At 43.4% G+C, this 24,423-nt stretch overlaps 2 protein-coding genes across 6 annotated transcripts in view; one reads left to right on the top strand and one right to left on the bottom strand.

The window, feature by feature from the left end:
• The window catches only part of SON (SON DNA and RNA binding protein), a 41,595-nt gene extending 20,573 nt beyond the window's left edge, over positions 1-21,022 (bottom strand). Inside the window, exons 1-5 of one of the 4 annotated variants that reach the window (XM_062598574.1) lie at positions 20,704-21,022; positions 18,869-19,035; positions 5,255-16,444; positions 2,845-3,002; positions 521-661 (exon numbers count right to left, since the gene is read on the bottom strand). In XM_062598574.1, the coding sequence (XP_062454558.1) occupies positions 521-661; positions 2,845-3,002; positions 5,255-16,444; positions 18,869-19,035; positions 20,704-20,822 (11,775 nt within the window). In that variant the 5' untranslated portion in view covers positions 20,823-21,022. Of the gene's footprint in view, positions 1-520; positions 662-2,844; positions 3,003-5,254; positions 16,445-18,868; positions 19,036-19,804; positions 19,989-20,703 lie in introns of those variants that run through there. The other 3 variants (XM_062598555.1, XM_062598583.1, XM_062598564.1) reach the window with 3 other exon arrangements.
• Positions 21,023-23,169: 2,147 nt separating this feature from the next.
• The window catches only part of GART (phosphoribosylglycinamide formyltransferase, phosphoribosylglycinamide synthetase, phosphoribosylaminoimidazole synthetase), a 40,799-nt gene continuing 39,545 nt past the window's right edge, over positions 23,170-24,423 (top strand). For both annotated transcript variants that reach the window (XM_062573448.1, XM_062573431.1), the window contains exon 1: positions 23,170-23,222. The gene's annotated coding sequence lies outside the window, so the exon portion shown is untranslated. The remainder of the gene's footprint in view (positions 23,223-24,423) is intronic.

Here is a 24,423-nt window from a genome sequence, read left to right as displayed (position 1 = left end):
GCAAATATCAGATATATTTTAAGAAAAGCTCTCTAGTTTCATTCTTTTCAACATGCTTCTCACAACCCAGAAAACATCAATACAATCCAATGCAGCTCAAAGCAGCCACCGAAAATGGGTGAGGGGAGTTCATAATGCTTTTAGAATGTGGTACCTTTCTAAAAATCAATGCATTTTCAAAAGCAATTTCCATTGCTGTTTGCAAATTCATACTAATACTTTTGTTATGAGAATGTAAAGCAAAACTGATCCTCTTTTTGTTATTAAACTGAACACATGCAAAAAAACGTAATTAAAAGTAGTTTCAATCCAACTGTGGAAACTTAACCATAATTTCATGAGCTGCAGATTTAGGTTTCCTATTGTGGCAAGAGCATTTCAAAAGTTACCAAACTTTTAACAACATTCTACTGTAATTTCATCAAGATGACAGACCACTGTTTAATTTCTGCTTGCAAAGTTTTGACAGAATTTAAAAATAACCAAAATGTAAAATATTGTAAATTACAGAAGTACTCACACTTAAATTGAAAAAAATGGGTTTTGGTTCATTGAGCTTAAAGGGGTGATTATAGAAAGGACGTTCTTCCTCCTCTTCATCAGAAACATGAGGTTTGTTCACTATCACATCATCTGTACTTTGAGCAATCTTCTTGCATTTCTAGAATTAAAAAGAGGGAGGGGAGAAGGACACAGTTCTAAATAAACCCTTGACCTTTCAACAGAAAACGACAAAAAATATTTTTTATTAACTTTTTTGTATTACTATTAAGGCCTCCCAAAAGGTATAATCTGAGAAAATCTTCTAGACATGTACTCAAATATGTACCTCTAACATTTTACACACATACCAAGCACCTACTAAACTTTTTCTAGCTCGCATACTTAGGCACTCAGGCTGTACCTAATGTCATGTGCGTACAAGCTCTCAGATCAGTTGTGCTGTAAAACTGCGCTATACAGTGCTAGCTGCAGAACGTTTGTCTAAGGCTGCAAACACATCTGAGTAGGAACTAACTGGTGGTTTGGCATCCCACATCACGTCCCATTTGATAGGGACTATAGTATAAATATTGGCCTATAAACTCACAAAACAACTACATATGAAAATGTAAGAATTATAAATAGTTTCCAATTTCCACTGGTAGTTAGAGCATTCAGCCAGCAGCAATGGCTCTAAAAAACTTCAGATTTCCTCTGAAATATTTTATGAGGCTAGCCAAGTAAACAAGACATTGTCATTTTATATGCAATGGAGGTCTGACCTAAAAACATACAGGTGCTATAGAGATACTGCATCCAAATTATGGAAAGAGAACTCCCAGAAAAAAAAATCTGGCCAGGTTGGACTTTTATGATGAAAAATGCTTTACTGGTTATACTTACCCATGCTGTTTGTTTACCAGTAGCAACTGTAACCAAATAAGTCTGAAGCAAGTTTAAAAACACTATGCCTAGAATTGTGTTTCTATTATGTTCCTACTAACGACAGATGTACTTGTGATATCTTAGAGGACAAAGTGATACTGGTGAAATAGCAAGCCAACGGAAATCAGAATTGTTTATTGACTCAATTGGTGGCATACAAACAGCAAAGACGCAGCCCTGTCACTAAAAATAATACTTCGATGGCACCATTCTTGTCAATCCCTATAAAAAAAATCCTGTGCTCCTGTGTGTCAAGCCTCCTTCAAACAATGACTGAAGTACGTTCTTTAGGCAACCGGAAAAAAGCCTCCATTATTCACAAAGGTAATCAACAAAATGTACTGTCTATAATCAGCTTCCAATTAAGTGAAAACAGTTTGTCCATTTTGCAGATTACATTGCAGAGAGGAAAGACACTGAAGCTTGCCTCATGAGAAGCCAACTATGCTCTGGAAGGGTTCTTCACTTGGGTAAAATACCACAAGATGATGCCCACAACTGCTTCTGTAGCCAGCTTTGATTCAACAGAGCATGGAACAGCAATATCACCTAACAGATTACCACAGCTGGAAATAGCAAAGGGGCATATTTTGTGGCTCCAGATTAGTGTTACCTGCATTAGATCCTGGTCAGGTACATGCAAAATCACCAAACACATCTGCCCAGTATATCTGCACTATCTCAACTTACTAGTAGAAAGTGCTTCTGCTTTCGCTATTCCACACACACTTGTGAGATTGCTCTTCAGCAACTTGATAGTGCTTAATTCAATGTTTTTTATTTATTTATTTCCATAAATAAACTTCTAAGGGCTGTCACTTTGAAGATACAAATTTTATTTGTACAGTTCAATTTTTCTTTCATTTCTGGTAGAAATCTTATAGTATCAGTGAATTGAACAAGGTGACATTTTTACAGTAAGAGAACAAGTCATTTTTCCCCACAATCAGATCAAAACCCTTCTATTTGTAAATGCAACAGGATAGAATTGCAACAAAAACTCTTTTAAAATATCACAGAAGTCATAAAAAGCACAGAAGTATGTGAAACAGGTCCTGTATTTTAATCCAGAGATAAAATTTTGCAGCCTGAACTCATTAAAAAAATAGCTAAAAATATTAAGACAAGGACTAGAACTCAAAGCTTTGGTTTTTATTAACAAGACTGCAAGGACAACTACCAATTCTAACAAAATTAGAACAGAATTAAAACAAAAGAGCACAAGAACCGCATCTCACACATTTCCATGAATTAAAAAGCCTGTTTTCACAACAAAAAAAAATATACAGAATAAAGGTTCAAACCATAAGCCAACTTTCACACAGATTAAGCACAGAGAATTACATTTTGACTAGGAGTTACAAAAATTAGCTTGCTTATTTGCAGGTTTAATTCAATATTATTGTTCTCACTTACCTCAGTGAGCTCCTTTAGAGTATCTCTTGACGACTTATTGGCTTTGTCGTCTTTCTTTTGAGCTAACATAGGCATCAGGCTTGGTGGTAAGGGTACACCAGACTTAGCACACATGGCAGCTGCATTAGCTTTGGCTATTTCAAGTAGCTGGGCCTTGTCTAAAAAATTTTAAGAAAGATTGTGATTTTTTTTTTTTTTTTTTTTTTTTTTTACAAATTCTGGTTTCATACTAAATTAGCACTCCTAGCTGACTGAACAAAAGTAAAATCACAAGATTTTACCCACATTGTGGATTTTTACAATCTGTGAAAACATCTAAAGTTTTCATTACTTCCCCCAGGCCTTTTCTTTTAAATCTGGGGCCTAACTAACAACCAAGTGAAATTACATACTTAACACAAAACACAGAAATCCAAATTTCAGAAACTGAAATCCACAAATCTCTATTTAAGTTCTATTTAGTACTCCTGACATCTATTTTACTTCGTTGACTCATTCTAATTTTAGAATTAATGGGTTATAGTCACACAGCTTGAATTCTAAAGTCTCCTTTTTAGCTATCTCTGAAGAGCATTCAAAGGTCCTGAGGAAGTCCCCAGCATGAAATCTACTTACGACCAACTAACAGAAAACATAAGCATTGAGACTTGTATAAAATACAATTACAGACAAAAATGTTAATAAAAGAATATTTCGCTTCATCAAGGGAAAAAAGTATACGTGACCATAGCACAAAAATAGGGAATGAAAACAAAGCATGTTGTGTGTGTCCTGGCTGATCTCACAGTTTGCAAATGCATTACCAGTCTCCTTACCACTCTCTGTAACCACATAGGTCTACCAAAATCCTAAATAAAGTTATATACCTACAATTTGTTGAGTAATCAAACGAAGATTCAAAGCTGCCCATTAATTCTCAAGTCTTGCACAAAAATACTTCTGGTAGAGGAGCCTTGGTAACTTCATGAGAGAGAATTTAAAGAAACAGAATCTAAGCTCCACAAAAGGAGGCCCATTCCCACATTATACATATAAGGCCTCAACAGGAACCTCATTTCTCATGAAAGTTAGTATCTAAGAAAACCACAAGGCCTCTCCTTTCCCCATTCACAGTAGACAGATGCAATTCATTAGAATTTTCACTTTCATTTCCAAATCGGCTGGTTTGGGGATTTTTTTCAGAAACAAGTGTCCCTGCTCCTAAGTTATTAGTATAAGTCTACCTTAACATCTGCAGGCATAACTGACATGCACATGACCACAGCAAAGAGCAAAGTCTAAAGCCAAGTGGAAAATGAAGCACATAAAACAAGAAACAAAGACAAAAGGTATTCCAGACTGGGCAGAGCACACAAAAAAATAGGAGTGTTCCTAACTTCCATTATCTAGCTACTTTTCTAATTTTCCCTGAGTTTCCTCAGTCACAGGCCAGGTATCTGAAGAACACTATCCCTGTTGCCAGTTTATGGTCCTACCTCCAGCAGAGTTTGAATGTTCCACATTCCTATGTAGCACAAAATGAGAGCTGAAAAGTCTTGATCTAAAATGCATTTCCATGCTCTCCAGCATTTGGCCTATGCCAGCAGCCTGAAGCCTTGCCTGCAAATAAACCTCAACCTACAAATCCCCATAGGACAGTTGTTATTGACACAGTGAATCTGTATTAAATCAAGGTAGCTACATCCGTGTTATTATTAATTGACTGAAGTTAGCACACTTTTTATTCTTAACCAATCAATACTGTGGAGTTAAAATACTATTATTCTAATAGCCAATACTATTATTCAGTATTGGCTGGGAGTCTCTGAAAACCTAAGGATTCTAGGATACAATGGTAGAAAAAGCAATCTTTTTCAAGAACACAGCATAGCCCATAAATCATCTATATCACATCTTTAACAGCTCAACAATGCCGCTCTTCATATAGCAAAGCTTTGAGTAGCAAAAATAACAGTGGAAAAGAGGCAAGATAGTTGAGAGAAATAGATAAAACAAGCATTATAGTTGACAAAAGAACTAAGAAATCCCCCCTACTGGCTTTTACTTTTGCATGCTCTTTCATGTCCGGTCTGTTCTCAGTAAAAACAAACTAGTAATTCGTAACTCTTACAGAGAGCATTTGGGACTTTTTTAAACATTACAGTGAGCAGTACTCCTCAGGACTACAGCAGACTTCCTTTATATAAAAGCTTTAAAACCAAGATCTCTCTCTGCTTTAAATGCAATTTTCATCCAAATGGTAAGCATAGGTTCAGTTCCAACATAAAAGTTGTCTTATTAAAAGTCATCGCCTAAAAGCAATTCAAGAAATCCCTTATGAACGCTAAGGAGATGTGTTAAAACAAGGTTGCATTTAAACCAATCAGTACTACCTGACCATGGAGTTAATGAAGTTAAAATTATTACTCACCCAAGTCTGTAAGACGTTTAGGTGATCTGCTTGAAAATTCAGATGACCTGGATCTTCGACGATCAGGTGATCTGCTGTAACATCTTCTTCTCCCTGAAGATCTTGATCTCCGCAGTCGAATTGGTGACCTACTAGAGCTCCGTCTTCTTCCTCTCGACCTTGATCGCCTTTGACGAATAGGTGTTCGACTCCTGCTACGTAACCTGAGCGATATTCTACGATCTCTTGAATCTGATCTTCTCCTTCTTCTATCAGTAGATCTTGATCTATTTCTCTGAGATCTTTTACGTCTATCTCTTGATAAAGAACGTCGTCTTCTTGATGCTGATCTCGACCTACTCCTCCTTCTGTGCCTTGAACGAGACAGCGAACTAGATCGAGAGCGACGATTAGATTTTGATCTTGACGCTCTTCTGCGTGTTACTGATCTGGAGCGATTCCGTCTAGAGCGAGACTCTGTATCATACCTCTGGGATCTGCGTTGAGAAGACCTGGAGCGTCTACTTCTAGATCTTCGCGAAGACTCTTTGTCAGCTGTTTTATCAATGGACTTCGACCGACTCCTTTGGCGAGCAGTAGACCTGGAGCGTCTACGTCTAGATCTCCGTGAAGACTCTTTGTCAGCTGTTTTTTCAACAGATGTTGATCGACTCCTTTGGCGAGCAGTGGACCTGGAGCGTCTACGTCTAGATCTCCGTGAAGACTCTTTGTCTGTTGTTTTTTCAACAGATGTGGATTTACTCTTTTGGCGAGCAGTGGATCTGGAGCGTCTACGTCTAGATCTTCGTGAAGACTCTTTGTCTGCTGTTTTTTCAATGGATGTCGATCGACTCTTCGGGCGAGTAAGAGATTTTGAGCGTCTACTTCTAGATCTTCGTGATGACTCTTTGTCAGACGCTTTTTCAACAGATCTGGATCTAGATCTCTCGCATTCAGAAGACTCAGAATGCCTACTTTCAGGCATAAAGGAATCCTGTCCCTCCAGCTTTTCAAGGGGCATGGAAAGTGACTCCTGGTGTTCATGTTCGGCTGTCAAAGAGGGCTCCACATCCTCTACCTCCTCACCAGTGGTGGACCTCGACTCGTGTTCGTCAGAGGACGTGGAGTGTCTACGCTCAGCTGTCAAGGAGGGCTCCCTGTCCTCTACTTCTTCACCAGTGGTAGACCTTGATTCACGTCCATCAGGGGATGTGGAGCGTCTGTGTTCAGCAGTCAAACATGGCTCCATATCCTCTGCTTCTTCAGCAGTGGTAGACCTCGACTCCTGTTCATCAGAGGATGTGGAGTGTCTACGTTCAGCTGTCAAGGAGCGCTCTACATCCTCTACTTCTTCACCAGTGGTAGACCTTGACTCACGCTCGTCAGAGGACGTGGAGTGTCTACGTTCAGCTGTCAAGGAGGGCTCCCTGTCCTCTACTTCTTCACCAGTGGTAGACCTCGACTCACGTCCATCAGGAGACACAGAACGTCCACGTTCAGCTGTAAAAGAGTGCTCTGCATCCTCTATATCTTCACCAGTGGTAGACCTTGATTCATGCTCATCAGAGGATGTGGAGTGTCTGCGTTCTGTTGTCAAAGAAGGCTCCACATCCTCCACCTCCTCACCAGTGGTAGACCTTGACTCACGCTCATCAGAGGATGTGGAGTGTCTACGTTCAGCTGTCAAGGAGGGCTCCACATCCTCTATTTCTTCACCAGTGGTAGACCTCGACTCATGACCATCAGAAGACACGGAGCATCTACGTTCAACTGCCAAAGGTGGCTCCGGGTACTCTGCTTCTTCACCAATGGTAGATCTTGATTCATGCTCATCAGGAGATGGGGAATGTCTATGTTCAGATGTTAAAGAGGGCTCCGTATCTTCTACCTCTTCATCCACAGTAGATTTCAGGTCATGACCATCAGGAGACATGGATCTTCTATGTTCATAAGTGAAAGAGGACTCTAGACACTCTTCCTCCACGGGAGACTTCAGCTCATGGCTATCATGATCAGGGGATGTAGAATGTCTACGTTCAGCTATCAAAGAGGGCTCTAGATCCCCTATTTCTTCACCAGGGGCAGATTTCACACTGTAGCCATCAGGGGACACAAAGCATCCACTTTCAGACATTAAAGAAGGCATTCCATCCTCCATTTTTTCAACAGCAATAGATTTCAAGTCACTGCCATCAGTATCATTTAATGCCAAAGAAGGTTCCAGATCACCTACATTTTCAACAATGGGGGATCTCAACTCCTGGCCATCAGGGGATGCTGAACGTTCACTTTCAGGTGTCAGAGAACGCTCTTGCATGTCTGCTTTCTGAACAGGGGTGAATCTTAACTCCTGACTCTCAAAAGACAAATGATCATTTTCAGATGTTAAAGAAGAATCCATATCCTCTACTTTCTCATCATGGGTCAATCTTGATTCACAGCCTTCAGGGGACAGCGCATGTTCGTTTTCAGATGTCAGTGAAGGTTCCTTAGCTTCAGCTTTTTCAGCAGGGCTAGACTGCAACTCCTGACCTTCAGGGGACAGTGCACATTCACCTTCAGACATCAGAGACAGCTCCTGCACCTCTGTTTTTTCAACAAGAGTAGACTGCAACTCCTGGCTATCACTGGACATTGAACTTTCACTTTCAGATGTTTCAGAAGGTTCCTCTGATTCTTCTTTTTCAATTGGGCTGGACGTCAAATCACGGCCTTCAGGGGATAAAACATACTCATTTTCAGACAGCAGAGAACAATCCTGTACCTCTGCTTTTTCTGGAAGGGTACAGAGCAACTCCTGACCTTCCGGGGATGCAGCAAATTCACTGTCAGATACTAGAGAAGGCTCCTGCACCACTGTTTTTTCCACAAGGGTAGACTGTAATTCCTGGCCTTCAGGGAACATGGCATATTCCTTATCAGATGTCAAAGAAGGTTCCTGCACCTCTACTTTTTCAGCAGAGCTGCCTCTCAACTCCTGGCCCTCAGAGGATATGGCATATTCATTTCCAGATAGCAAAGAACATTCCTGTACCTCTGTTTTTTCAGTAAGGGAAGATAGCAATTCCTGATCTTCAGTGGATACAGCATATTCATTGTCAGGTATTACGCACGACTCCTGCATCTTTACTTTTTCAAGAGAGCTAGATCTCAACTCCTGGCCCTCCCAGGATACAGTATATGCATTTTCAGATGTGGAAGACTCTTGCACCTCTACCTTTTCAACAGAGGATGACAGCAACTCCTGGCTTGGAGGGGAGACTGAACATCTTCCTTCGGGTGTCAGATAAAGTTCCTGTACCTCTGGTTTTTCAGTAGGGGATGATCTCAATTCCTGGCCATCAACGGATATTGTGTATTCATTTTCAGGTATTTGAGAAGACTCCTCCACCTCAACTCTCTCTGCAGCAGTGGATGTCAACTCATGACCATCAGAGGAAACAGAGCATCTACTTTCCAACAACAGAGATGGTTCCTGCACCTGTGTTTCTTCAGAGGCAGATCTCAACTTGTAGCCATCAGGCGATACAGTGCACACAAGTTCAGATGCCAAATATGACTTCTGCACCTCCACTTTTTCAGCAGGGATAGGTCTCAACTCATGACTATCAGGCAAGAGGAAGAGCCCACCTTCAGATGTCAGAGAAGGCATCTGGGACTCTATTTTTTCATTAAGAGGGCTTACTGATTCACAAACATCAGTGGATTCAGAGGATCCACTTACTAGTGGAAGAGGAGACTTTTGCGTATCTAACTTTTCAACTGCAGCAGATCTCAATTCATGGCCTTCCGGAAATACAGAATACCTAAGTTCAGGTGCCACTGACAGTCCTGCACCTTCTACTTTCTCAGAAAAACTGTATTTTGACTCATGGCCATCATGGCACAAGGGAAATCCACTTTTAGATGTCGAAAAAGATTCTATATTCTCTATTTTTTCAGTTGGCAGGGATCCACAAATTCCAGAAGATTCAGAGCAGCCAATTTCAAGTACCTGTGAAGATTCCACACTGCTTGTATCTTTGTCAACAGACGATCTGGACTCATGAACTTCGTAAGACTCGTAGCTTTCCCCTACAGCTGCTGTAACAACCTCCTCCACTTTTTCAAAAGATGACGCTGACATGAGGTCATCTGAGACATCAATAGGAGCATGTCTGACTGACAGAGAAGCATCTGGAGCCTTTACTTTTTCTGCTGCTACGGATCCTAATTCATGTCCATCAGGTGACTTGAAGGACCTACCTTCCAACATCAATGAAACCTCATCTGTTTTTGTAGCAAAGCTGGATCCTGACTGATGTCTATTAGGAGACTTAGAGTATTCACTGTCAGAAGCCAGAGAAGGCTCCTGCATCCTGCCTTTTTCAATAGGCAAGAAGGTTGACTCTTGGACATCAGGGAACGTGGAGCATGTAAGTTTGGTGTCCTGAACCACTGCTGTTTCGAAAGAGAGTGACCTTGACTCAGGGCTGTCAGCCAATTTAGAAGATCCACTTTCAGGCATTGGCAAACACGTCTGAAGCTCTGTTTTTTCAGAAGGGGCGGGTCTCAATTCATGACCATCAGTGAAGTCAGACACCACACTTTCAGACATCAGAGAAGATCCCTGAACCTCTGTTTTTTCCAAGGACAAGACTGAGTTGTAATCATCAGAAGATACAGAGCATCCACTTTTAAATGCCAGGAGAGGATCTGGACCCTGTATTTCTCTGAGAGAAGCGGACCTCAACTCATTTTCAGCAGATGCGGAGAACTGAGAATCTGGTATTAGAGAAGGTTGTGGATCTCCTCTTTTTTCAACAGATGACGATCTTGATTTGGATGTAGAGCATGGAAGTTCAGGTAGTGATGAAGATTCCAGAACTACTGCTTTTTCAGCTGTCATGGATTCAGTCTCACAGTCAGAAAGGGTGGTAGAACACCCATTTTCAACTGTTAGAGAAAGCTCCGAAACCTGTGTTTTTTCCACAGGCATAGATCTCAATTCCTGGTCATCTGGGGCTTTGGAGCTTTCAAGTTCAGACATCACAGAAGGCTGCAGATCCTCTGTTTTTTCAACAGATGAGGATCTTGTTTCAAGGCTATCTGAAGTTTTCGAAAATCTGCTTTCAGCTGTCAATGGTAGCTCTGGACCATTTACTTTTTCAGTAGACAGAGTTATTGACACAGGACCATCAGAGGATTTTGACAAGCTGCCTTCAGAAGTCAAAGAAGGTTCAGGACCATCCATTTTTTCAGGAGATTTGGTTCTTGTCTCCTGATGTTCAGAAGACTCAACATGCTTACTACTGCACTTTACTGCAGATACCTTGCTCTCTCTTTTTTCCACAGATTTGGACCTTGACTTAACACTGTCAGAGGACTTGGATCGTTTCCGTTTGGATTTCTTTGAAGATTCTTTGCGCTTTTTTTCAACAGACCTTGACCTAGACTTATACCGTTCAGAAGACTTTGAGCGACGACGCTTAGATTTTCGTGAAGACTCCTTCTTTTTTTCTACTGATTTAGATCTAGACTTGTAGCGGTCAGAGGACTTTGAGCGCTGACGTTTAGACTTCCGTGATGATTGCTTCCGATCTCTTTTTTCTACTGATCTGGATCTAGACTTGTAACGGTCAGAGGACTTTGAGCGCTGACGTTTAGATCGCCGCAGAGATGCCTTCCGACCTCTCTTCTCAACAGATCTAGACCTAGATTTTGAACGATCAGAGGAACCAGACCCTCTGTTTCTGAACCTCCAGGAATATTCTTTGCCCCCCCTCTTTTCTGAGGACCTGGATCTAGATTTAGAACGGTCAGAGGATCTGGAATGTCTGCGTCGGGACCTCCAAGATGACAGTCTCTTTTCTGCTGACCTGGATTTAGACCTGTAGCGGTCAGAAGACCTCGAACGCCTGCGCCCAGACCTTCGGGAGGACAGTCTTTTTTCTACTGATCTGGATTTAGACCTGTAGCGGTCAGAAGACCTTGATCGCCTGCGCCCAGACCTTCGGGATGACAGTCGTTTTTCCACTGATCTGGATTTAGACCTGTAGCGGTCTGAAGACCTCGAACGCCTGCGCCTGGACCTTCTAGAGGATAGTCTGCTCTTTTCCACTGATCTGGATTTAGATCTGTAGCGGTCAGAAGACCTCGAACATCTGCGCCCAGATCTTCGAGAGGAGAGTGTTTTTTCCACTGATCTGGATTTAGATCTGTAGCGGTCTGAAGATCTAGATCGTCTGCGTCTGGACCTTCTAGAGGACAGTCTGCTCTTTTCCACTGACCTGGATTTGGACCTGTAGCGGTCAGAAGACCTGGAACGTCTGCGTCCAGACCTTCGGGAGGAGAGTGTTTTTTCCACTGATCTGGATTTAGATCTGTAGCGGTCAGAAGACCTAGATCGTCTGCGTCTGGACCTCCGGGAAGACACTCTCCTCTCTCTCTTCTCCACAGACCGGGATCTGGATTTGGAATGCTTTTTTCTCGAATCTGAATAGTTTCTGCTCCTAGAACGTGCTCTTTTAGAGGTCAGACGCCTGGAAGTAGAACTTGACCTTGATTTTTTTTTCCTCTTCTTAGACCTGGAATGAGACTTAGAGCGACTTCTTTTTTGTTTCTTTGCATCATGTTTTTTATCACTTCTGTGGCTTTTTTCAAAAACTTTTTCAAGTCTCATTAGAGTCTCTCTCATTCGTGCTGCCACATCAGGCTGCACATCAGATGTTTCTGAATCTCTTGCTTCTTCTGCCTGTCCAGCTTCCTTTACAGCCTCAGCCTGTGGACTTTCTTCCAACTCTCCTGGCTCTGCCACCAGCACTGAAACTTCTTCCATAACAGTTTCAGGTCTCAGAGCTGCTTCCAAATCTTTTGTCTCTGCCTCTGTCCCTGCAGCTGCTTCTGAATCTTTCGGCTCTACAACAGCATCACGTATTGGAGCTGCTTCCAAATCTTTCGTCTCTGCCACATCAGCTGGACTGGCTTCCAAGTGTTTTAGGTTTCCAATGATTTCAGATTCAGGAGTTGCTGCTGAGTCTTTTTCATCTGATGCATGTAAAGAACTAAAAGCTGTTTCTGGACCTGCCACAGATGCTGGAGTAGTCTGCCTACCACTTACTTCTATTAAAGGCTCAGATTGTATAGTTTGTTCAGTATCTTTCTTCTCAACATGTAGCTCACATTCCTGAGTTTGTTCTGCAACTCTCACATCCTCCAGTTGCTGATACTGTGCCACTTTTGGATATGGTACTTCCGCTGCTACTTCATGTTCTAGCATTGTTTCCACATCTTTCACATCCCCCATTTTTGGAACTGCTTCAGAAGATTTCATTTCAGCAGCACTCAAGATTTCTGGAGACTCTTCTGTACTTTTCCATTCTGCAGCAGGTTTGGCATCTGAAACTATTTGCACGTGTTCTGGCTTTTCAGTGTGCAAAGCCTTTGAAACAGATTCTGAATGTTGTTTTGTGAATGTTTCTGAAGCATCCTGTAGAACATTCATCACCCCTGCTTCTTCAGATTTTTGAGATGTTTCCAAATCTGGGGTATTCATGCATACCTCAGGCTCCATGACTCTTTCAGAATCTTTCCTTTCTACTAGTGCAGGTTCTTTCCTACTTTCAAAAAAACTCGTTTCTCCAGCTTCTGATGCTGCCTCCAAATATTTTACTTTCATTCCTTTCTCATTTCCTGAAGCTTCTTCCAAATCTTTTAAACTGATCATATGTGAAGACTCAACTTTTTTTGTACCTGTCCTCCTTGTTGCAATTATATATTCTACAGTGGGTCCCTGATTTCTTACATCTGTTGAAATCTTAGATTCCAAACTTCCTTTCAAGTTTCTCACTTCTGTCACTACTTCTGATGCCACCATTTTTTCTTCCACTCTGGGCAAAGATTCTAACAGTGCTTCTGAATCGCCCATCGTTGCTGTACACAGAGATTCTGGAGCTGTTTGGGAATATTCTACTGCCTTGATAGTCTTGGATTCTATTACTGTTTCATTTTTTTCTGGCTTACTTCCAGTCTTGTATTCCACAGTTGTCTCCAACTCTTCTGCATGCAAAGATTTGGAATTTTCTTCCAAAGTTTCCACCATTACTGTTTGCACAGGTTCCAGTACTGCTTCTTTGTTCTTCACTTTTGCTTTGTTTAGATCTTCCGTAGCTACGCCATAATGTTTTACTTCTCCAGTCATCTCAGATTCTAAGGTCGTTCCCAAGTCTTGTGTTAGTGACTTTGTTTTAGATTCCACAACCATTTCCAAATTTTTCACTTCTGTTAAGTGTAAAGTTTTTGAACTTGCTTCCACATCTTTTACCTCTAAAACTGCCTCAACTTCTGGCAAGTTGTCTAAATTTATCACTTTTACAGATCTAGTAGCAATTTCAGAATCCATCTCTCTTGTTACCTCAGTTTGTGAGGTTATCCCCAACTCTCTATTTGTCATGCTGTCAGACTGTGAAACAATCAAACTCTTTGTTCTGCTTGTAACAAGAGGTTCGACTATAGTTTCCATACCTTCTGGTTCTCTCTGTGCTGCAGTTTTCAAATGTGTCACTTCTGCCAGTACCTCAGACTCTTTAACTGGCTCCATGCTTACGCATGCAAACATAGATTCAGTAGTTCTTCCTGAACTTCCTAAGTCCAGAAGTCCTGGACTTTCTCCAAAAACTTGGGTGCCAATTTTGGCTTCAGAACACACATTTTCTCCTACACTCTTTGCCCCTACAAGGGGCACAGGTTGAAAGACCGCTTCCAAAGCTTTCGTCTTTGCCATACCCAAAGATTCTGGATCTCCTTCTAAATCTTTAATCTGCAGATGTGATGAAGATATTTCACCCTTGGCTCTGCCAAGCACTGCTTCTGAATCTTTCCCTTCTGTCTCCACTAGAGGTACTAATGTTGTTTCCAGACTTTTCACTGTTTTCACAGAACTTATGCTTCTTTCCAGATGTTTTTCACCTCCAATTTTCATAGCAGGAAAAGCAGCATCTGAGGCTGCTTCTGCTCCTGTCATACAAGCCAGATTTGTTTCTGAACCTTTTGACTCCACTGCTGAACCTAGTCCTGCTGCTAAACCTGGTCTTATGAGTCCTCCCAGACCTTTCACATCTTCCTTCTGCAAAGATAGGGGAGCTACTTCCAAACTTTTCACATTTGACTCACTCTCAGATCTTGATTCTCTCAACTCCTCTACTTGTCTCAATAATGAAGTTCCCTCTGAATCTTTCGCCTCTGTTATGGCTACAGGCTTTGGAGTTGCTTCTGGAATTTTCAAAGCATTATTTTCCACTTGCAGAGCAGCTTGATTTGTTCCTGCACTTTTTATTCCTGCTATTGCCACAACTTCCACAGTTGCTTGCGGACCTTTATAACCTTCTGACATCTGAATTTCTGGAGCTGGTTTGGGGACAAATGCCTGTACAACTGCTACATGTTCTGAAATTGCTTTTAAACCTTTTGCCTCTGAGGGCACATATTTTAGGGCTCCTGCAATTTTAGTTTGCTGAGGCTCTTGGCTCACTGTTGCTTTTAATTCTGTGGCAGCTACAGCTTGAAAAGTTGTTTCCAAATCATTAGCCTCTTGGATTTTTTTCACACCTCCCATTTGTAGAGATGCTTGAGCCACATTCACGTTTGATACTTCTACTGGAATTGCAAAATCCAAAGTTCTTGTTTCTGTCACTGAACGCTCTGAGACCACTTCTGAAGCATTTAACACTGTTGCAGAATCAGTGGTTCCTTCCAAATCTTTGATAACCTCAACTTCCAGATGTTCTCGAGTTGCTCTGACATCTTTTGCTCCCATCATATCCACAGGTTTCACAATTGTTTCCAAAGCTTTTTTCTTTGCCACAGCAACTGGTTCTAGGGCTTCTTCAAAAGCTTTCACATTTTCTGTCTGTACAGAGCCTCTAGTTGGTTCAACATCTTTAACCTTTGTTACAGCCCCTGGTTCTAGGGGTATTTTGGCACTTTTCACTTCCACCTGGGTTAAAGCCATTGCTACAGGTATTACATGTTGCAAAGTCACACCTGGGTCTGTTTCTTTATCTTCCATGTCCCCCATCACAGCTACATGTTGGAAGACATTCACACTCTCAACAGGGCTGACCTGTGCCACTCTTAAATGACCAGCTACAGTTAGGGGCTTTAGAGCTGGCTCTGAAGTTCCAGTCACACCTCCCAGTTCCAAAGATCTTTCTACACTTTTCACATTTCCCATATGCAAAGATTCTTCAGTTGCTTCTGGAATTTTCACTTCTTCCATGGCGACAGACATGTGAGCTAACTTCACAGTTTTCAAATCTGCTTGACTTGCAGATTTAGGGATTGCTGTTGAATCACTTGCCAAAGACACAGATTCTGAGTTTATTTCTACTTCTTTTGTTCCCATCTGTGCTACAGATTTTAGAGCTGCTTCTGAGTACTTCAGCACTTCCCTGGTCTCATATTCAAGAGCTGCACCAAAAGCTTCCCCAGTGCTTTTAGACTTAAGAACATCTTCTGAACCTTTTAGTGCTTCTACTACCTTTGAAGTTGCTTCTGGATATTTCTGAAGTTCAGATTTATCGGCAACTCCAGATGGGACGGTAGACAACGTATCATTTCCAGTATCAACATGAAATTCACCCTTTCCACTGATACTAACAGCTACAGGATAAACACCTTCATGAAATTCTTTAATTTGTTCTTCTCTAGTGCAAATTTTAGTTTGAGTTATACTAATGTGTTCTTGGATTTCAGATCTGCTGCTTTCTAAATTAAATTGAGGATCTGCTGCACACAAATTCCTCTGCTCACTTCCGAGATCTTCCTTAGGTGGCTGAGAATCAGCTCTCAAATGAGAAGCAAGTCCTAAAGCTTGTCTATCAAGCTCCTCACTTACTTTTAAGCACGGTTCTTCTGGCTGCATGTGAACAGCCAGATTTGAATCTCCAGATCCTCCATGCTGTACACTCAGTTTGGAGCTTGAATTTTCTGGCATCAAGTGAGATGCAGGCTGCAATTCTGCATGTTCTCCATGACGTGCACTCAGTTTTGACTCTTTTGGCTGTTTTTTATGCTTTTTCTCTTTCTTCCTTTTCTTCTTCTTTTTCTTCTTCTTCTTGCTTTTGTGTTTCTTGTTCTTCTTTGCTTTTTTCCTAGGAATTTCATCTTGAACTCCATCAGTAGGACTTCTTTTTATAGACTTGGAACTATTTTTCACAGTACCTTTGTCTACATCTAGAAGAAAATGAAATTTTCCTTGTAAATGTTATTGATAGAGCCTTTAAAACGTGGTTTTGAACTAGTAAACAAGTATATGGACAGAAGTACAAAAAATTGTAATCTGAAACCTGCACCTTGCTTAAACCATCACAACTGACACACACTCCCAGCTTTGCTCTCTTTCTTATGCTTTCTCCCAGTAATCACTTTGAGAAAAAAAAGTAACTAGTTTTGCTTTCAAGAAGTTAATTAAGTCTTCTTGGTCAGTGACACAGTTTCAGTGGGAACACAATCCCTTCCAAGAAGTACTTGGATATATTTTTATCAACATTCAACTGGGTAGTACATTCTCCTGGAAGGCTGAAGATGTGGTTTTAAACTATATCAAACTGCATACGTAACTAAAATAAGATCTCATATCTTTCAGGAAAATCATCTAACTGGTATGCCTACTGTATAAAATCTGGCCAGCAGAACCATGAGCTCCTGCTACGCTTTAAAAAGTCTTTATCACCACATCTTGTCAGAGAGTCAAATCTGGCTAATGCACTAAGAATGATCTAAACTTACTAAGTTCCTCACTTACCGATGTAGTTCTTCAAACATCTTTCGGGAAACAGCCTCCTAGCAGGCTTTAAGGGGTAGCAAGCAAGCAACTGCTCAGACTGACTGTGTTTGCCATGAGCAAACACAGAACTACAACCATTTAAAAAGCTTTTGCATCAAACAGGAAATTACTCTATGACTTCAGGTGACTGCAGGGATAGGCAACTGCTGAGCAGGAAGAAGACAACTCAAGTTTGAGTTTTGTTTCTGTTTTCTTTTAACTCTGTACCTCCATTCTCCCTCCTCCTCCTTCTTTGGATCTAGTACCATGTTTTCATGAAACAGGCACTCCCATTATAGTAACATGTTAAAATCTTGACTAAATATGAACTATATGTTCAAGTCTGCCTGCATGCTATTCTCACCATGATCATTTATACTGGCCAGTGCAGCCACATGGATTTTCCAACTATAATCTGGCTGTAATTAGGAAGTGTAATGTTTGAATAAAAGCTACCAAAAAAAATCTTCAAAAAATGTCGGTAACTGCAATACTATTAAATAAACATGACTAAGATCTCATTCTCATAGACATTTGTGTATCTCAGGTAGCTTTAAACAAACACACACATAAGAAACAACCAAAAAAAAGTGTTTCCATCAACATTCCCTTGAATGCTATAAAAGGGAACAATGAGTCAAATGACCTTGTCTACACACAGCATTTTCAGATAATCCCAACTTTGCCTAACAACCCTAACTCCTTTCTAGATATAAACAGTGGCAACACGTATCATAGGCTAACTTTATTTACCACCACACTAATATGTCTCACTATCGTATTACTTGTCTCGTTCTTCTCAGACAGAAGCAGACACACACACACGAGGCTAGCCTAAGTGCTGTTTATACAACATATCCAAAGAAAGAGTGTTGAAAATGCTCAGGGTAAATAAGCCACTGTGCATAAAAGAAAGGAGAATCCCAGAAACTTGCATAAAAATTTTCTGAACCAAACAATTCCTGTCACAATCTTCTATGCTGCCCTTTACAAATCACTTTGAAACTATACTTACCAAATACACAGCAGCCACCTACTTCTGAACTTCAAAAAATTAAAAATGCAATGATCAGAGCCTCCATTTTGCTAACTCTAATGATTCGGGGATTTTATAGAAGGGACTAGTCCTACGAGAAAGGATATTTGTATGCAATTTTTTGGTATGATAAATTGTGTAATTTATTGATATTATGAGAATATTACACATATCTTTCATCACCTTTGAAAGACTTCAATCTGAATACCTACATTTTTAAAGCACAGGCATTATTCACTATTATAAAATAACACTTTAGGATTACTTTGCCAGACAGTTAATCATACAATTCTGAATTCTAATAGATGATTTAAAAAAAAACAATCTTACAAACCAAAACAAAAAAAAATTGCTACAAATAAAGCTTCTACCTGTAACAGTACCAACTTTGCAAATTAAAACTCTGTATCGAGGCCATTAAGTAGGTATATACAAAAAGCATAAGTCTTTAGATGTACCAACATATAAGGTCTGCAAGTATTGTATATACCTGTTAACATTATTGTAACTGAGAAAGATCAGAAGTAACTTTTTTTCACACTAAGTAACACTTCTGTATATCAACCAGTTTCAATTTTTAGGTTACTCATTTCCTTGTCAATCTACGGCTGTAAACGACAGTAAACAAAAAAATACTTAATAAACATTACAATAAATATACAGCTTTTCAGATGAAGCTCAGTGAGAGAAGCAGTACTGGAAAGTACTCTTTCATCTCTGTAAAAATGATTAGGCGTTAGGAACTATGACAATCTTCTTAAATAAAAACATATTTGCCAAATGTGTTTTCATTTACCTGATTTGCACTGCAGCTCTGTATCAAGGGCTCCAGAGAGCACTTCCTCTATTTTCTGCACTATCTGATCATTCTGACGACTCCCAGCACCAGCAACAGTGTCATCTGAAGGATTGGCTTGCTCAGCTGGGATTGTGTCACCATTGGGCTGGCCTTCTACCTTTCCACTAACCAAGAAAAATATCAACATAATACAGGCAATTTTGAGTTTTTCTTACCCTTATTTTTAAATTCACAAGCATTTACTATAGTTAACTACTCAAAGAACTTTTTAGTCTCCTGAAGAAGCCATGGTTTTGGTGAAACAGCTACCTTCTGCTTCACTTTCACTTATTCGAACACAGTTACGGACGACTGAAAATTGGGCAGAAGGGAAGCAAACATTTTTGCGAATGAGCAAGTCCCCGTGCTTTATGTAAAAACGTGTAGAGACTCAATTCTCTTCGCAAAATAAACACCTATCACACAACCCTCTTCAGATTTTACTCGTTTTGGGAGAAAAGGCTGTGAAAAACTCGGCGAGCTTAGATATAATAGTAACAATAAAACAACCGAGCAAACAGATCCTCGCCTTCCCCCTGTCGCCCCTAAAAAGGGACAAAAACTGAAAACCTGTGAGTGAAAACGGGAGCGCGTTCGCCAGGAGACAACGCGTGCATCCGCCCGTCCCTCCCCTCCCCCACCCCCGCCGTGTTTTCGCTCAAGGCGCTCGCAAGGGCGCGAGCCCCCGGGCCCCGCCATGTTTACGCAGAAATGATCCGCAAGAGCCCCGGGCCCCAGCCCGTCTCCCTCCACCCCGGCGGGAGCCCGTGCCCTACAGCCCCCCCCCCCCCCCGGCATACCCCTCCTCTCCCGTCGCGCTAGGCCTAGGCCCGGACGCGGCTACGTCTCTTCCCCGCCGCCCGAGCACCCCGCCAGCCCGGGCAGGCTCGTTACCCGCCATGCTGTTGCTGCTGCTCCTGCTCTTCCTGGATCTCCCGGAATTTGCTAACCACAAAGGACCGAAAGATCTGCTCGATATTAGTCGCCATGACAGCCCTACCGCACCGGGCACCCCCCCCACACACTTCGCTTTCCTTCCTGCCCAGACGCGAGGCCTCCGATATCCCACAAGGCACCGCCGCAACTGGAGGCCGCAAGTCCTTGCTGACGTGCTCCCTTTATGCCCTCTCCCAATTGGCTGCCCGCTAACGGAATGACGTCAAGGCCCGCGGAAAAGGCAGGATGCGCCTCCGGATGACCGCTCTAGCGCTGGGCAAAAACCATAGAGCGCCAGCGGCCCCCCCCGCCCCCCCCCCGGTCTAGTTTCCGGGGGGGGGCGACTCGTGTCTCGCAGAAGTTCGCGGCTCCCCTTCCCCCACCCTCCGCGCGCAGCAGCGCGCCGCGCCGCCATGTTGTTGCACTTACCGCCACCTTCCCCCCCCCCCCCCTCCGCCCCTCAACCCCTTACCGGCCGCGCGCCCCCCCCACCTCCCCCCCTCCACCAGCAACGGGCAAAGCCCCGCCGGGCTGCCCCCCCACACCCCCACCAACCGCCATAACGGCTGAAACCGTAACTGTCGCTCTACCCCCAACGCGCCCCTCCTTTACCCTCCGTAAACCGAAAAGCTGCGCCTCAACCCCAGAGAGAACGGGAGGGGAGCAGGGGAGGAACGGAAAGGGGGGAGCTGATGGAGGGCAGCACGGTGGCCGGCGCCCGCCGGTCCCTTCGGCCCCGTCCGCCCGCCACATACACACGCCCCGCTCCCGCCGTCGCGATCGCGGCCCCCTCCGACGGCCGCGGAGGCTCGGAGCCGGGCGGGCCTCCGCGGAGCAGCCCGGAGGCCGGCACTCACCTCGCCGAGGGCCGGAGCGGCGGCGGCGGCGCCGGCGCCGGGGCCATGGTGGGCTGAAGCGTGCGGCTGTGTGTGCCGGCGGGCTCGGGGCCCGTGGGGGTGGGTGGGAGCGATGCCATTGGTCTCCATGGAGCGGGGCCAAGCCCCGCGCCTCCGCCGCCCCGTGTGGAGAGCGCAGGCAGCGCCTAGCAGGGGGGCCTGCCCGCACGCCACTGCTGCATCACAGGGCCCGGCGCTGCGCTGCCCTCACTTACCGAGCGACTCCATGCGAGAGGCGCCCTCCCCCTCCGCCGGCGGAGCAGTCAGCCGGGCGGTGACACGCACATGTGCTCCGGGGGGCCGTCCGGCGGCACGGGCGGCCACGCCGCCAGCAGGAGGGGGGGGGGTCGAAACGAAGCCACAACAGTAGCAGAATTAGAAAAGCCCAAACACCCGCCGACGGGGATAAAATAACCGCGCGAGTGTCTCCAAGCTGGCCCTGGCCTGCCTGGCAAAGCGATGCTTTGTCTGAGGTGTTTTTTTTGGGGGGATACCAGGCTAAGATGGGTTTTCCAGACGCCAGACACTCTGGGGATCCCCTTCGTGCTGTCCTCAAAGCAGTTCCCAACTATGTACAGGTCCGAATCTGTTTTTATCTTCCTCAGACTTGTAACATTGAATAAATCCTATAGCTGGAGGACGCTAACCATTCCCCCTCCCTTCGCCATATATTTTGCTAACTTTTATGCCCCAGTCAATTTATTATAATAGAAAGGCAGCAGCTGTATTTTAATAGGCACTTTTGCAAATCATGCCATGCCAATATTCATGTATTTTAGATGTTACTAATAGAATACATAATTTCTGGTATTCACTGAGCTACAGAGTGAAAATGTTTCAGCTGAACAATTTTAGAGATATTTAGATTCCTCTCATTAGATGGTCTTCCCTAGACCAGGCATTATTTTACCCATGGACAAGTACTGATACAGTACACAGCCAAAATGTTGCTAGTATGGATATTACCGTAACAACAAAGCTGCAAAGGCTTTCAGCACAGTATAATTGCAACTTCCCCATTCCGATCAAAACCAGCTGTACTTACAGAACAGCATGTTTGACTGGCATAATTTAGTCTGTATTAGGGACTTCTGACCAAAAAGCTGTGCTGGGCAGGGATCACATACCTCTGATGTGGGCCAACAGAAATCCACAGCATAGACTTGTCCTCAGAAAGGGATCCTTTTCAACTAAGTTAATTCATTCAAAGTAACTTAACTACACTGATAACCTAATCCCTGTGGGCCTAAACCTATACAGGAAGATCATGAAGAAAGAAAGGTACAAAATAGCCAGGAAATAATTTTAGTGCACACTGCACACTGGCTCCCTGAAAATGAACAGAGCCACAGTAGTGACAAAAGTCACTATCCAAAAAAATAAAGATCCAAAGCTCCATAGGAATGTCACTGACGATATAGCTCTCCTTTCAGGTCTCTCATTTTGCTGTAGATAAACCTCTAGTTAAAGACCTTATTCAGCTAGGTGTTACGTAGTTTTCAGATGAATGGACTTAAATAAAAAATTTCATCATGACCAGGGTGATTGTTTATGATATACTTAGCGTTCAATGTGAAAACGCAGTAGTACATAGCTTTTGTAATAGCAATTCTGCTGCAATCATCATTACTTTATTCATGTGACTTCCTTTTTAGAGAGTCAAACGTGTGCAGAATATTTGAACAGTATATTAAACCTATGTTTCATAAGCTCAATTTCAAGGGACAGTGGATTTTTCACTTTGTAACTCTTGGGAAACAGAGCAAAAATAGGGATCAAATCTGGCTTTATTAACGGCATTTTCGCAGCATTGTAATGCTAAATTTGACTAAATGTTGCCCAGTTTCAAAAACAAGGCAGTTCAGTATAATACAGGCTGAAAGAGTTGCTCCCATTCAGTACAAAACAATTTGTAGGAACACTCCACCGGAGAAGATACAAAAGCAAGACTAACCTTCGCAAGACACTATCCAGATAACTTACTGCCCTCTCACCTTTGCACTCTGGTGTTCTATTTCCTAAATTACACCGTAAAACCATTAGTCAACAAATGGCGAGGGGCTTTATTTTATTTTTTATATTTAAGCTGGAGCTATCACCTTCCAGCGAAGGCCGCTGCATCCTCCCTCGTGCCTCCCCACCACCACCACCACCTCCCCGCCTGGGCGAGCCCGGGGGCGGCCCCTCACAGGCCCCGCTCAGCCCATTCCCCAGGCGGCAGCGCACTGAAGCCACAAAAAGCCACAAATCTGTAAGTTGTACGAATCTGAAGCGAATCGCTCTACCGTCCGCGGGGCTTCAACGCGCAAACCCGCACGGCGGTTGCGGCTAGGCCGCGGGCCCCGGGCCGCGGGCGGTGCCGCCCCGCCGCGCCCGGGCGCGGGCACGGCCGCCATGCCGCGGGGCCTCCTGGGTACTGTAGTTTTGAGCGGCGCGGCGGGAGGATGCCTTCCCGCATCTTAAAATCTCCCTGCAGGAAAGTAAGTTTTTTCTCTCGCTCGCTGGAAGCGCGTGCTCCGCGGCCGCCGTGCGCGCCTCGCCCCCGGGCTCGTAGGCGCTGCTTGGCCTCCCGCGGCCAGGCGTCCCCACCGGAGGGGCGAGCAGCAGGCGGCGGCGGGGCCATGTGCTCCGCGCTACCGGCGCGGGTAAAATGGCGGGGGCTGCCGCCGCGGGGGGCATGGCGGCCTCGCCTCGCCTCGCCTCGCCGCGGCCGGCGGGCCCGGGCGACGGAGCGCGGCCCCGTCGTGTAAACGCTCTGGCGTCTTTATTTGAACTCGACTACTGCATCTCCGCTCGCTCACTGCCATAAGCATGGTGTGGAGGGGGTTTCCCCCCCCACCACCACCACCGACCGCTTCCCACCTCCTGCCAACGGTCCTCTGACTTTTGCTAGCCGCGTGTCTCTTGTTCAGATTTACTCTTGGGGAGCTTAAAACGCAACGCTTTCAAAAAAAAAAAAAAAAAAAAATCCAGATTAAAGTATTTTAAAACGCACATAGCCCTTATTTATGCATTTTCCTCTGCTCAGTAGGGCTTTGAAGAAGTGGTGGAATATTTGCTTTAAAGTAAATATTAAACTTCGGACATTTCTTGCTTTGGACTTTGGCCTGCTTTGATTCTTTCTTCGCTGTTTGCAAAGTTGGGAGCTTACCAATATTGACTCTCTATTTATATATATATTTTTTTAACTTACCCAGTGGAAACTTAATGAGCACAAATAATACTTTAAAGTATATATTTCATTTCAGTATGTGTGTATATAATTGAAATACTAACACATGATATTCTCCCCTCCCGCTGTTCATTCTGGTTGTTATCTAGTAGTCTTTATACAGGCTTTGATGGTGAAAGCCCCCCTCGAATACTTTCAGCTCTTCCTAAATAGAGATTGAATCGTCAGGATTCAGTACTTCTGGGGAGATAAAACTTGAGGCTCCTACTTATTTTTAGTAATGAAATTTGTGGCAACATTTTGCCTAAGAAACACACAGTTCAGCTATTTGAAGGATAAAGTTGGCACCTGGTGTAACCACTATGATAGAATTACCTACTTCTCCTAACAGTCCAGACCTCTGGTACTGCAGAAGTCCATTTTCTCAAATCCTGATTTTCTGGAAGGCAAGACTCCTGTCTTATAGGTTCTCGGTTGTATCAGGGTATCAGAGAGCTTTACTGTATTTT

Source organism: Rhea pennata, chromosome 1, assembly GCF_028389875.1.
Source record: "Rhea pennata isolate bPtePen1 chromosome 1, bPtePen1.pri, whole genome shotgun sequence".
NCBI lineage: Eukaryota > Metazoa > Chordata > Aves > Rheiformes > Rheidae > Rhea > Rhea pennata.
Note: the sequence above shows the minus strand (reverse complement) of the source record. Positions and strands in the feature narration are given on the sequence as shown.